The sequence below is a fragment of the Fusarium solani genome (genome assembly GCF_023522795.1).
Source record: "Fusarium solani strain SB1 chromosome Unknown bctg00000000, whole genome shotgun sequence".
NCBI lineage: Eukaryota > Fungi > Ascomycota > Sordariomycetes > Hypocreales > Nectriaceae > Fusarium > Fusarium solani.
In genome coordinates, this window is record NW_027072157.1 from 3,086,151 (window position 1) to 3,099,335 (window position 13,185).

Sequence of the window (13,185 nt, forward strand, 5' to 3'; positions counted from 1 at the left end):
TCTCGCGGAGGCTGGATGGATTGACCTGGGGTCTGGTGGTCAGTGACTTTGGGGCAGTCGACGGGACTAGCGTATGATAGCGACAGGAGGCAGGTTCCTAGTGAGAAGGCAACAAAAAGGATGCAGGCTGAACAGAATGGAAGCAAGATTGAAAGAAAGTTAACCAGCAACGTACTGAGCCGTCGAGTATGTCGAGGGAAGGAATTCCCAGCGTCCAAAGAGGGATGTAGTTGAAAGGGGGTGCGGCGACGTTGAGGAGCGTTCCAGGTGCCCTCGTCCAAGTGAGCGACACAACAGGAGATGAGGAAGTGAACCCTTCCCCCCTTCGTAAAAAGCAAAGACCACCACGAGAGAGCAAGGTCCCAAGTCCAGGTTGGGAGCTAGACTAGCGTGGGTGGATGCTGCGGATGATGGTAAGTGACCTTGTTCGTCTCTTTTTTGTAGACTGGGGCACAGTGACGATGCCGGGTCCTTCTGGCGTCTCGGGGTCGACTAACAAGACCGGGACAAGAAAACACGGATCAAGATCAGGACCTGGCTGGCTGGATGGCTGGTGTACTGGCGGCCGATGGTGCGTGATCGATCTTACAGGTGCGCTGTAGTGTTGTAATGTATTGCCCGCGTGTTGCACAATGGTAAGCGCTGGGTCAGGTTTGATGGCTAGGCTGGACCGGGCTGAAGCCAGAGAGATGGAGCCGAGGTCGCCTGGATGCTGGCGTCGATGCTAGCAGCTGGGGGCAAAATGAGATGACGAGTGATGGCTCTAGGTATGTATGACACAGTCCAGCTGAGATTACCGCAAAGAGTGCCGCTTTCTGCCCTGCTCTTGGTGTTGATGAAGTGGGGAGGAAAAGAATGAGAGCCTGTCGAGGCGAGTCTGGAGGGAAAGGAAGGGCTGGGACAACTGGGATGCAGTCCCACACGCGTGCAAGACCCGTGGCAGCGCAGTGCAGAAGCACAACACAGCACAAATGGATGGATTGGATGTGGGCTTCTGGCGTGAGTGGCGTGACGTCGCGGGTCTAAACGGGTCGCAGGAAGGAAGACTGGGAAGAAGGAGCGACGAAAGGAGTGAGAAATGAGGGAATGAGATTGAAAACGAAAGTATGGTGAAACAAGAGATGAATGGAATCAAAAGTCGAATGTGAGAGTGTTGAATTCGAAAGCGTGTTTGTTACGTGCTAACGAGCCTGGTTTAGGTAACTCTGAAAACGGCTCTCATGGAAAGCACCTGAGCAGAGAGGCCCGACCTGACCTTCCAGGTATCGGTACTGCAGCACCAGAGGACGGCGCCGGTTACAGTGCGTACAGCACTAGCGTTTTAGCTGGAAGAGAGGCCGCTAGAAGAGGTACCAGTCGCCTGCAGGCCTGTACGGTGAACATCAAAGTACCATTAAACTATAACGCGAAGACGAAACACGCCGAACAGCGGCATCACAAGGCGCGAGGTTGTACTTTACAGGGCCGGTAATTACGATATGCAAGCCGTTCATATTCTCGGGTTACATTGGGCAAAAGAGGTCGACCCAGCCTCCGGGGGGGGGCCACGGCCAAAGCCGCCCGGGGTCGTCTACAGGGGTCCAGGCCGGGACCACTCAGCGAGCCTGAAGGCATCTTTCTTCCCCGGTCGTCCTCTGGGAAGGTGGGGTGGGGGGCGCGGGCAGCCAAAGAAAGGAAAGAGTGGAGGGGGGCAGAAAAAAACAAATAAATTTGGAATCCAAGGAAGGAAGGGTTCAGGGATCGAGACTCTTGTGAAAGCGAAGCATGCCAAAAAGAAAGCCATCCAATTGCACTACATGGACCCAAGTTATCCAACGCTCTCGCTTGCAATGCTACTGCAATAATACCCGTCAGATAAGCTGCCAGAAGACGGGAAGCTGCTCGATGAGATGGATGACAGTCTGACTCTCGGCCGGGCAACCTAACCTCCATCTCTCCACAAGTTCGTCCGTCCTGGTTGCGTCAAGATCGATCCCGTTGTACAGTAGCACTCGGTCGGTCCGTCCATCCTCATGTCAACTATTGAACTAATAAGGCTGCGTACCTTAGTTCCCGGCATAGAGAGAAACCTCAAACGTGGTGGAGGAAAGCCATGTCCGAGAATGGTCCGTTTCAAGCAACGTTGTGGTTCGAGACCAGACGCCTCCATCACCTTGCTCTCTTTTCTCTTTCTCAACCAGTACGTACGCCTCTTTCATCTCATTCTGCAATGCGTCAGTTAGTGAGTGATACGATACGAGTTGACCCCCCCTTTCTTCCGAGAACAGCTCTCGTCTCCGAGAATTCCAAGCCCTCTTTCTCTGTTAGCCCTGCCAAGCCAGCCCTCGCTCCCTCTTGCAGTTGCATCCCAATCAATAATTCAACCAGTAATGGCAGAACATTGGGAATAAAATAGAAAAAGGAAAAGCTGACATGTCTCACACAGCTGCGTTTCTCGCGCATCTGCTCCCGTGCCAACGCCCACCTGGTCCCGATACGGCTAGGCTAGCCTCGCCTCGGCCCTGCCCTGATGGACGCCCCTTTTTGTTCCTTGTCGATGGAGCCCTCGTCTGGTCCAACAATCATTCATCACATCACACGCCACGAGGCTCGCCTGTGCAGACTTTGCAGTAGAGACTTGCCTCTCATCTGCAGTCGAGATGATGTTGCAGCTCAATGTTGCTTCCTCATGGCTTTCATGCAATCCCATGCAACAACATATCAGCATCTTCAAGCCGTGTCACAGACTTGTCCATGATGCGTTCATTATTAGTCGACATTGCATGTTTGTGCCATGGATGCAGATCCAATCCGTACCTGCATGCCCCTCCTCAAAAAGATTTGCACACTCACTTGGCATGCAACGCCTGGCCACATGCTATCGACGCCCCCGGACTTGCGGAGACGGCGATAGCACGCCTTTAATGGAGCACAGAAGAACTGTACTGGACGCGTTATAAGCGAGGCGACTGTGCGTGCGTCTGCCGAACCATGACCAGAGCGGCCCGATGCACAAGCAGGCACAGACAGAACTGTCTATACTCCACCGTCAGCATCATGAACTGGACAGAGCACGAGCCGACAGACAGAGACGGGCTGAAGCCACGATGCAACGCACGATCGTAATGACCTTGAAACTCCGAGCCAACGGAGAACGTCGTCCTCGATTACTCATTGAGACATCGCAAAAGAGCCCCATGGCTTGTCTCATCTAGGGCCCCCATGATCACAGTGAACCAACTGGTCGTCTCTCAACCCGCCGCCTCGTCGTCCACCATTGGCTCGAGTCCTAGCCTTGCTGTGGATGCAATTTCAGCAGCCCCCCAGGGCTTGGCTGCTAGCACGGTTCGTCAATGGGCATCGCGAGTTGTCAAAAAGCCTGAGAGGGGGGGGACCCCTTGTCCGTGCCCCCTTTTACCAGGACCCGGCAACCCAGCCATGAAGAAAAAGAGATGGCCTTCGAACCACCCGACACCGATGCCAGAGCCTCGGCGAAAAGGATCTGGCAGGCGAGGGAAAACTAGTAATATCCCATCGATAGCTTCGGCATTGCATGCCAGCCCAGCTCCAGCTGTGTGGGATGAGGCGACCAGATCTCGTTGCTCATCGCCAGGAGAAAAACTCGCCTCTTCTCTTGCCCTGGTTGACATGGTTCATCAGAGACAGCTTCCGCCGTCTCGGGTACACTATCAGCCCGCTTCACCTTGAAGGCTTTGTCTACTTACAGGGGTAACAGCTTCGTCATGCTTCCTCGGTGTGATAGCGACGCTCACTTGCTTGAACATTTGCACTATCAGTAAACTACTGCCGTCTCCCCTGTTGTTGCGTCCTCGAATCCCTCTCGAGTTGGCTCTCTGCTCATCTTGGTCGCTGAACACCATTCCCGCCTATCACGAACCTCAGCAGCACGTGGCGTCGTCACCTCGCCCACTACTAACCGCGCATTAGTGTCTATGTCCTGAAGGCGCTCCCCAGTGGTTGGGATATGCAGCCTGAGCGAGCTGACGACCGAGAAAACCGGGCGCCCTGTCGACTATGCCCGCTGATTCGCTCTTTCGCGACGAGTTGATGTCAAGAGACAGGGCAAGCCAGAGGGACATACCAGTCCATTGGAGGGGTTGCACAGCATCACAACCTCAGCAAGGGTCATGTTCCTCCCCCGAGATCGACATCGCATTGCCGACATTGCTTTTGCCCCTCCCCCCTTTCTTTCTTTTCCCACGCAACGGCCTGGCTCTCTGACTCTGTGTGTATGCCTGAGCCGCCCCAGGCGCGACAGCCCTTGCCTCGAATCGTTTCCACATGGCAAAAGGCAGCCCATAGGAAAACTCGAGAGGAATTCGAAACGTGCGCAACGGGCTGGCAACGCTCGCCAAGACATTCCGTGTCCGATCAGTTGTATAGGGTTGTCACATGTGCGAGGCCCAAAAGCTCGATATCGAGGCCGTGCTTCTTGAGTTCGGCATTAATATCATGTTGCTTCTCTCGTGTCATGTATGTGCGCACAACAAGCACATTGATACCATGCACATACAGTAGTTCGCACCCGTGCAACTCATGGTTGCCTCCCTCCCCCTTCCTCCTCTGAGCCTAGACATTCCTCTCGACAGGGGGAGGGGTTACATCAATCCAACCGTTGAACGGAACAGGATATCCCTTGTCCGTCCGCACAAGGGAATCGAAACCTTGGCGAGAGCCAAAAGCAAAGACGAGGCCACCAGCCCCGGCCAGAGTTCCACCTCGCTGTAGGATCCCCCCCGTCGAGGAGTTGCTCAAGCTCATTGAAAACGGAACTCGATCTCTGCAAGCATTCCAATATCCGAGTCAACTCGTCTTGTCGGTTGCACGTGGAGTTTTGCCTCTCAATATCCATATTTTTTCGCATCTAGACTCCAGCCAGCAGCATCACTCTCGAGCTGCAACCGGCCTGAGTCTTGTGTTCATCCGGGAGATTAAATTCGTACGTATCGGGGACTCCTCCGAGCTTCCTCTCTTACGAGTTTCAGACGGTGTTCCTCGGCATGGAGAATGCACTTGCAGTGAGATTGTCTCGTCGAGTCCACCATTTCGCTTATGAGGCCTTCAACTCTGCCGCATGAATGGAGGCTCTCGGTCTTGTCCGAACATAAGTCGATTCAAGCTTGGCAATCTATGCATGATGTCTCTGTATCTGTACATTTCGAGCAGTTTCATCTCAACTGAACTCAACTGCCGTGTTTGCCTTTCCCGTGAATAACGCCAGACCACATGCCCATCCAAGAAACGCCCAAAGTAACTTGCCCGTAGAATACGTAGATGCCCTCTCACTCTATCCCCCCAAGGCTCTCACCCCCTCCCCACGCTGCCCGTCTCAAACACCTCGACAACTCCCAGCCCAACAGCCTCCCCTAGCACCCACGTCCACTCAACACCCCAAAACTCCTTCCACCGCGGTCCGTATAGGCCTCCGCCCTCGAACCGCTCCTTAAGCCAGCTCTCCGGGGCCTCGCCCCAGCGTGTCCGTCCCATGGCATCTCGTACCCATTCCACGGCGGCTGACGCCAACTTGAGGTGTCGACCGTGGCCCGGTATGGCGAGACGAAGGTCGGATCGCGATGTGGACGAGTGAGTGAGCGCCGGGGAGCCGCCGCCTCCTCCGGCGAGATGGATGGCGTTGCGGCCTCCCACGGCTGAGACGGTACCCGAGGCGAAGCGTGAAACGTGGTGGATGGAAGTAAGCGTCGTGCGGTCCTCTGGCCGCATGTCGAGAGTTCCCTCGGGTGCAGAGGGTGTAGAGCTTGTGAGGAATCCCGCCCTGACAAGCTCGTCCGCCTGCTTGCTATCCAAGACGCCATGTGGCAAGGTCTGCGTGGTTGTGTTCTCCTTCAGGAACACTCTAAACTTGTTTCTCGTATCTTCGCTCAGCTTTGCTCTTTGCAACATGTCTTCAAGATCAGCCATCTCGATCAACGCCTCGCCCATCCCGCCGCGCCTCTCAACTCTGACTTTGCGCACGACGCCCTTTAACGTCAGCTCTGCCAGTTCCCTCTCTACCTTGCCAGGTGAGCGAAGCACTGCGTTGAGATGTCCTACTGTGACGAGGGGCGCCGTCGTAGCGCGGTAGTTGAGCACTTCCGCCGTTCTTGTCGAGTTGAACCCTGTTGAAGGAACTGGGCTGAACATGTGGGAGCGGATGTAGCGCATGGCCTGTACGACATCTCGGAGGGTGAGGTCCTCCTCTAACAGTTTCGCCAGGCCCATATCGTCGAGCTTGTCCTGAAACAGTTCGACATCTTTGTCCTTTGCCTTTCGTGCCGGCCCACGGGGCGAAGGCGATGATGGCTTGCGGGTTGCAGGTGGCCTGAACGACTTTGTAACTCGTCCTGACTTGCCGAGGATGGATCTTATAGTTTGCGGCATGTTTGCATGTGGCGATAATCGTTGATAGAGAGTTGTCTGTTCCGAGTATCTCAGTTTTGCAACTCCAAGTTTGACATGTCGTTGCACGCCCTTCGAGGTGGCAAACCAGTGGAGACACCAAACCCTCGAGTTTCTCGTCAACACTTGAGCGTGTACGTAGCAATAACCCGACAACACCAGCAGGCCGACATGCGATACGATTATCGAATCATCAAGGCAGGATGATGGTAGAAGATGTATGAAGATTGCTGCCTGCGAAGATATCTTAGGAAGTGGATTTACCCTAGATGTGGTTGTTTCAACCTAGCTGCTGACTAACCTAGTTCCTCGGTGGTCATCAACTCCAACATTCCAGTCAACCCTCAACATGAAGTGTCATATTTCCAAAAACTAATATTGATTGGTAATTTTATGGTTCAACATGCGGCCTAGCCCGCCGTCGTCAAGATATACGAGGTGATGGCAGTCATCCTCTCACTGGTGAGCTTGAGTGATATCCTCAGCAGCTCCCGTCCAACATCTGGCTCTTGCTTCTGGATCTTGGCCCAGTTGTCCCTATCCATCAGCCAAACCACGCAATCTCGCTCCACGACCGCCGTGGCCGTTCGGTCAGTCTCTGAAAAGAAGGGCAATTCCCCGAGCGTCGTTCCAGCCACGATGCTCTCACACAGCCAGCCCTGCGGAAGGTCGTATTCGGCACGGACGATACCTCGTTCCACCATATAGAATCCGTTAGCTTCCTCTCCCCGTCGGAATAGGACGGTGCCCGCAGGGAACTCTCGTCGTGTAAAGTAAGTCGTCGCAGGGAACCAAAAGTCCTCATTCTTATCGCTCAGCCCCTGGAAGATCTGAAGCATGAGACGAAGAGGTTCCTTGAAACCCTGCCACTTGGTAGGACGCTGGACCTCAAGACTACTCAAAGCATCGCGGGCGGCTTCAGCAAGATGGTTGCGTCGTGGTGAGTTGAAAGGCGGATCGAAAGATGACAAGCCCGACGTCTTGGCCGCGGGCACATCCAGGTTCTGGGCTGATATGCGCTTCAGGGAGTTGAGCTCCTCCTGTCTGGCATAGAGGGTCTTGAGGAGTTCGTTCTCGCAACTCTCCAGGGCAGAGTTTAGGTTGGGCAGCATCAGGACCTCAATACCATCACTCCCGAGTCCAACGGCCCTCAGGTTGCGACCAAGCTGGCTCTCAGCATCAACACCACTAAGGACGAGAATGACGTCCTTGTTGTCGAGCAGACGGCTAATGGTGTTGAAGGCCTCGCCCGCAGAGTAGTCCAACCCAGTGACGTGCCACATGTCCAAAATCAAGAACTTGATCGGCTGCTTAGCAAACGTGCTGTCCTCCAATAGGCCTCGAATCTTCTCCTCCACACTGACGATGGTTCCGAAGAAGAGATAGCCTGTGAGCTTAACAATGTAGATCTGCTTTCCTACTTCGTGCAGATAGTGATGCTGCGAGGGGTTGCGTCTCACAGTTGAAGTAACAATGTCGCCGGAATAGTCCCCACGAATAGCAGACACCCGCGAAGTCTGCAGAACGAGCGACACAAACGCCAACAAGATGCCAACTCCAATGCCCACAACAAAGTCGTGAATGCCCATGACCAGGACAATCACCACAACAGTTAGATACTCGGCCAACTTGAGCTTCTTGCGGGGAAGCCAGAGAGCCTCGAGAAGCAGCTCAAATCCGAGATCGTAGATCAAAGTACCCACCATCATGACAGGAATGAAGCCGATGAGAGATGGCCCGATGACCATAACACCGAATGTCGCAGCTGCCAGCATGTAGCCAGCCAGACGACTGTTTCCGCCTGATCGCATAAAGAAGACGGTGTTTGCATACACCAAGTAGTTCTGGATGCTACCAAAGCACCCAGAGAGAAAGTTGGAGTAGCCGTGAAGTCTCAGCTCCTTATCGAGGTCGGCATGATCCTCTCCGCAGTTGAGAGCCAAAGCAGGAACGTTGATTGGAACATGGAGGATGCCGAAGAATGTGAGGGCAAGCATGGCGGGAATACATTCCGCAACAGCGTCCCATCGAATGAGTTTGAACTCTGCGACCATAATTAGCAAAACGATTGTCAAGGATCCAAGGAGTGTCACTCACTGTACAGGGTATAGAAATACCACCAAGGCTCGCCAGAAGGAGGACCTTGGAATATCCAGCCATGGCTACGTAAGTCATCCACGTCCAATGCATCGAGCGCAAATACAAAAAAGTAGAAAATGAGGGGAATCGCCAGAATAAACAATGGCAGAAAGAACTTGGACGTGATCTTGGACTGTCCATAAAACAAAATAATGGCCAAGACAAGGGGAGTCACCCATAATGGTACAGTTGCAGGGTCTGTGAGCTGCTTGAGTGTGTCGAGGTTATACTGAAGACTGCCATCGAGACGCGCCGAGACTTCAAAGCCAGTTGCGATCAAGAACCAGCCGACACCGCCGATACAGCCAATCAAGATATGTCTGGGAATGAAGCCCACCATGTAACCGACCTTGAATCGGCCCATGAGATAGAAGACGAGACCGGTCAACATGGCGCTGACCGAGAATGACACAATAGTCGTGGCGATCACGGCATCGGGGTTGTCTTCCCCAACAACTTCGGTGATCTTTGCAGCCATGTTATGGAAGAAGGGCACCACTTCGATCTGATCAATGTTAGCTATTGAATTGGAAAGTCAAGATGAAGGCACTGACTAGCTCAGAGCCAACCGCGCCCTTGAAAATACTCCCGGATGAAAAGGCAATCTGCGAAACAATGGTGCTGACGTAGAAGACTGAGATGCCCGCTGAACCAAGATGAGAGAAGATTGGCTTTCCTAGAGGGAAAAGAATCATGCCTGGTCCCGTTAGTTACTGCCTGGCAGCTTCAATGCCACCGAAACTTACCATAAGATAGAGCGTCCAAGATGTTAAGAAGAAGCCCAACGGCGACAGCAGGTAAGCATGAGGCAGGGTTGACTATCACCGAGTTCCAGAGCGCGCGGTGATCCCATCTACTCGGGTTGACAGCGACGGCAACGCTATGGGTCATTCTCTCTTCCATCTTGTGGCCGACTCCTACGAGGTTGGTGATCCATGGCCGCTTCGTTGGAGCCTTTTGGCCCTCGAGATCCGACATGTAGGATCGCCGACCACCCGACATGATGCGTGTGAGCAGAGGTGTTTGCTCCGTGGCATCGTCCATTGGGTGATCAATTCGTGACTCTCCTTCCTGCGCCTGGTTGCCGTCTTCGTTTTCGTCGCCATTGTCGGCGCCCTGTTGATCGTGGACGACCGACTGCGGAAGGGACCTCTTGAGTAGGTTCGCTAGCACCGACGGCCCGGCATGCGCCTCCGTGTCGGCATCTTCGCCCTCTGGCGACGGAGGTTCCGAGACTTCGACGATGGTCTGCGAGGAGCGCACGTTGTCGAGAGTGGACGCATCATCGCCGGTCTCGGACTCTACAGCCTCCTGGTGGGAAAACCTTGCCCGCTGGAGAAAGGCCGGGCTCTGCAGAGTCTTTGGGTCGGAGAGCAAGTACGTCGCAAGCTCTGCAGTGTCTTCGCGAACGGTTCGGGCATTCTGGATACTGTCGATCGGGACTGCAGTGGAGAAACATCAGTTTCAAGATCGGACAAGGTTCTCTGGAGCTTTGGCGCACTTACCCAAGCTGTCTCGCACGGATCCATGGATGAAGGATCTGATGGGCTCTCTATGACCAGGAACAGAATTTATCGAGGACGGTCTCGGAGTCGCAATTGGGAGGTGAGCGCTGTGGCCGTGATGAGGATGAGGAGGGCTCGAGGGCTCGCCGCCTCGCAATTGCGCCTGGTCCTGATCGCGCTGCGAGGTCGAGCTCAGAGCCCTCCTCCGCCACGGAGTGAAGCCCAGCGGCGACGACATGATTTGCTCCCAGCCGGCTTGGGATGCAGCTAAAGAGCTAGCTGCGGGTGATGTTGCATGAGCACAGAGGAGCAATGAGAGCAAAAAATAACAACGAAAAAAAACTCTTCAAGGCCGAAAAGGGAGGCTCAGACACGATTGAGAAAAGATCATGGAAGCATTCCGAGCCAAGTGCTCACAAGAAACTGGGATAGGATGGGATGGGATGGCGAGAATTTCGTGGGGAATCGAGTGACGAAATTCAATGACGGGAAGGATCCCAGGTGGGTCGTATCATGGATGGCACTATCAGAGTTCAAGTCCGTCGAGCGCCCGCACGCACAAGACGGACGACGGGTTATTTACTGTACAGGTGAAAGAGGCACCATCTCCTGACCAACAGGCTGTGGACTGGGTTCCATCCATTGCTGGGTCTAGAAACTCGCCTCCCTCGTGCTACTGACCCGACGGCACTAGACTCAACTGAAGCAGTAGTTCTTCTCTGGATGGATCCTTGGCTTACAACCATGCGACATGATTGACATGCACAGCAGCCTCTTCTCGTGCATAGACCCGCCTGGGGAGACCGAGAAACCCACTAACAGCCGCCACGGCCCAAGGAGAACGCAGCCATCACGTCCCAACGGCCGCCCAGTTTGGCCGGGCGGGCCGAACCTGTGACTTTTAGCGTAGAGGTTCGCTCGGACATTGCGCTGTGTTGCGTTGCGTGGGCGAGAATTGAGACGGGATATGTAAAGGAAAAGGAATAGAGTCAATCTCCAAAATGTCACTCGGTCGGCCGAGGGGAGAGTTGACCATGGCGATGGCGGGTCAACCTGGTTCCCACAATCCAAGCAGACATGATACCGAGACCTCACGACGGGCGTCAACAGGCACTAAACCATTGCCCTTCTACCGGGGGTAACCAGAATGCAGACGCGTTTCATTTCGCTTGACGAGCGGCCCGTTGTGGGATTCCTGTGCCCAATTGAGCCAGAAACATCCATTGCTCAGAGAGGCCAGACTCTTGTTCAAGCACCTTTGCCCAATGGCAACATCTTGTGCACCTCTATCACTAGCCTAACAGTTGCCTCTCCTGGCTTCATTCTTCACACGGCATATGACGCAAGCTACCTGCGTCTTGATGCCATGTTCACACAATACACATCACACTATGAATTGATTGCCTGACATTGACGTTTAAGTCGTGATGCTTGGCCTATCCAGTTGCACAGTAGCAGTTGCACCATCTAGCCAGTTTCAGTCGCATTGAAACCTGTGATTCGTCACAGATAAGCAGCATCAGTCGCAACGTGTATTCTTGAGACATTTCCATTCGTTATCGAAACACTGGCTTCTAGGGTCTGGAATATGGATTGCGTCCATCAAGCAGTCAGTTTCGTCAACTCCCTCGCCCACTGTGATGCGACCCCTCATGCTAACTTAGCAGCGGGATCTCTCAACAAAGTCAACTCCACTGCCTTGCGTTTAGTTTTACTTTGAGGGGAAGGCCATGTTCTCCACAAGAACATCTTGCCTTGGGAATATCATTCCTTTGTAGAGGGCTATCGTTGCTGGAAACCATCCATCTTGTGATTCCTCACACATTCAATGTGAGGAGGTTAAAAATGTGGCTCGCTTTGGTGGCATATTTACCCCATACTGTGGCTTGTGAATCTCCAATGCAACCCGAGCAAGAGACGAGAGGGCCGTTTCAACATTTGGATGTGACATGTGATGATGGTATTCATAGTCGTTAAGCACAGGGTATAATAACTTGAACAAAATGATGGCTTGCGCTATTGTTTAAGCTTTGGGTCGAATCATCCAAGCTTATGCAGATATCCCTGCGCGATCAGCCGTTCGACGTCTCCCTGACGTACGTAGAATTGACTGTTCTTGGTCAATGTAATCGCGCTTCAGTCACGGTCAGTCAGAATTCTATCACCCAAGAGGCATCAGTATGGCACTCACCCATACTCCGTCTGGATCTCGCCAGCATCTTTGAGTACCCGAACGTCGATGAACAGATCCCGTGGTGGCTCTAGGCTACCTGTGAGATCGATATCCGTCCATTGGCCCTTGTATGCTGCCAGTAGGTCGCTATACTGTCTGACATAGTCCTCCTCTTGCGGACTCAGACTGCTGGTCGGGGTATCGCTGGGCCCAGGACCTCCTGATGTAGAGTGGCCGGCGCCGTCTCGCACTTGTTGGCCAGAGAGGTCAACAACGTCTGCTCCATTCCACACCAGCTCTTCCAGCTTATCTGTCCGTGTCCGATGATATGCAAGTAGACATCGCTTATTCCTTCGCATTGAGAGGTGGTTCACGAGCAACGTGCAGGCGACGGCCTGGTCAGCGCTGGGATCGAATGAGCCTTGGAACGGCTCTAGTAGTTCGGCCACATCCTTGTCGAGATCCCTCACTTCTCGTGTTACGGCCCGAACGATCTCGGCTTGGTATGGGGGAAGATGTGTTAGGTTCTGGGTTCGCTTGGCATGTTGGACCTGCATTCAATGTTAGCGACTTGAATAACCAGCATGTGACAGAGATGATTGTACCAGCTTGTTGCCCAGGTCTCCGTACATGGTGCAGTTAACAACACAAACAAAGTACGTACGTAGAGCCTGCTTGAGGGTTCACCAAAGGGAAATTTGGACAAGGGATGGGCTTTGCATGTATCTCGAGGGATGGCATTCTCCTCATGATGCAGCAAAGATTTGGCGTCGCGTAATGCAGGTGACCGCGCCTGGTGGGTTCCATTCGTCGCGCGTCCGTGGATTCGACTACCCCGCCAAAATACGGTCTACAGCGATAGAATCTGATACTTACAAAAATTACCCCTCCTTCAGCATCATTGCTTGTGAAGAGCTGGCGGGGCTGGCCGTGAGAACCTTGATGTTGGAATGGTACGATGTTAAGATGGTC

The 13,185-nt window shown here is 53.6% G+C and overlaps 3 protein-coding genes across 3 annotated transcripts; all 3 read right to left on the bottom strand.

The window, feature by feature from the left end:
* Positions 1 to 5,304: 5,304 nt before the first annotated feature.
* On the bottom strand, positions 5,305 to 6,378 carry MRS44_000985 (uncharacterized protein; the record flags this gene model as incomplete). Its single annotated transcript, XM_046267576.2, has 1 exon — positions 5,305 to 6,378. One exon carries the CDS (start codon positions 6,376 to 6,378, stop codon positions 5,305 to 5,307), a length of 1,074 nt encoding a protein of 357 aa, XP_046138879.2.
* Positions 6,379 to 6,806: 428 nt separating this feature from the next.
* Positions 6,807 to 10,278, bottom strand: MRS44_000986 (uncharacterized protein; the record flags this gene model as incomplete). The annotated part of the gene is made up of 5 exons (XM_046275037.2): positions 6,807 to 8,440; positions 8,494 to 9,040; positions 9,090 to 9,232; positions 9,282 to 9,977; positions 10,041 to 10,278. The coding sequence occupies 5 exons, from the start codon at positions 10,276 to 10,278 to the stop codon at positions 6,807 to 6,809; spliced, it is 3,258 nt and encodes a 1,085-aa protein (XP_046138880.2).
* A 1,802-nt stretch (positions 10,279 to 12,080) lies between these two features.
* MRS44_000987 (uncharacterized protein) lies at positions 12,081 to 12,845 on the bottom strand (the record flags this gene model as incomplete). The annotated part of the gene is made up of 3 exons (XM_065624271.1): positions 12,081 to 12,174; positions 12,232 to 12,764; positions 12,819 to 12,845. The coding sequence occupies 3 exons, from the start codon at positions 12,843 to 12,845 to the stop codon at positions 12,081 to 12,083; spliced, it is 654 nt and encodes a 217-aa protein (XP_065479968.1).
* Positions 12,846 to 13,185: the final 340 nt, after the last annotated feature.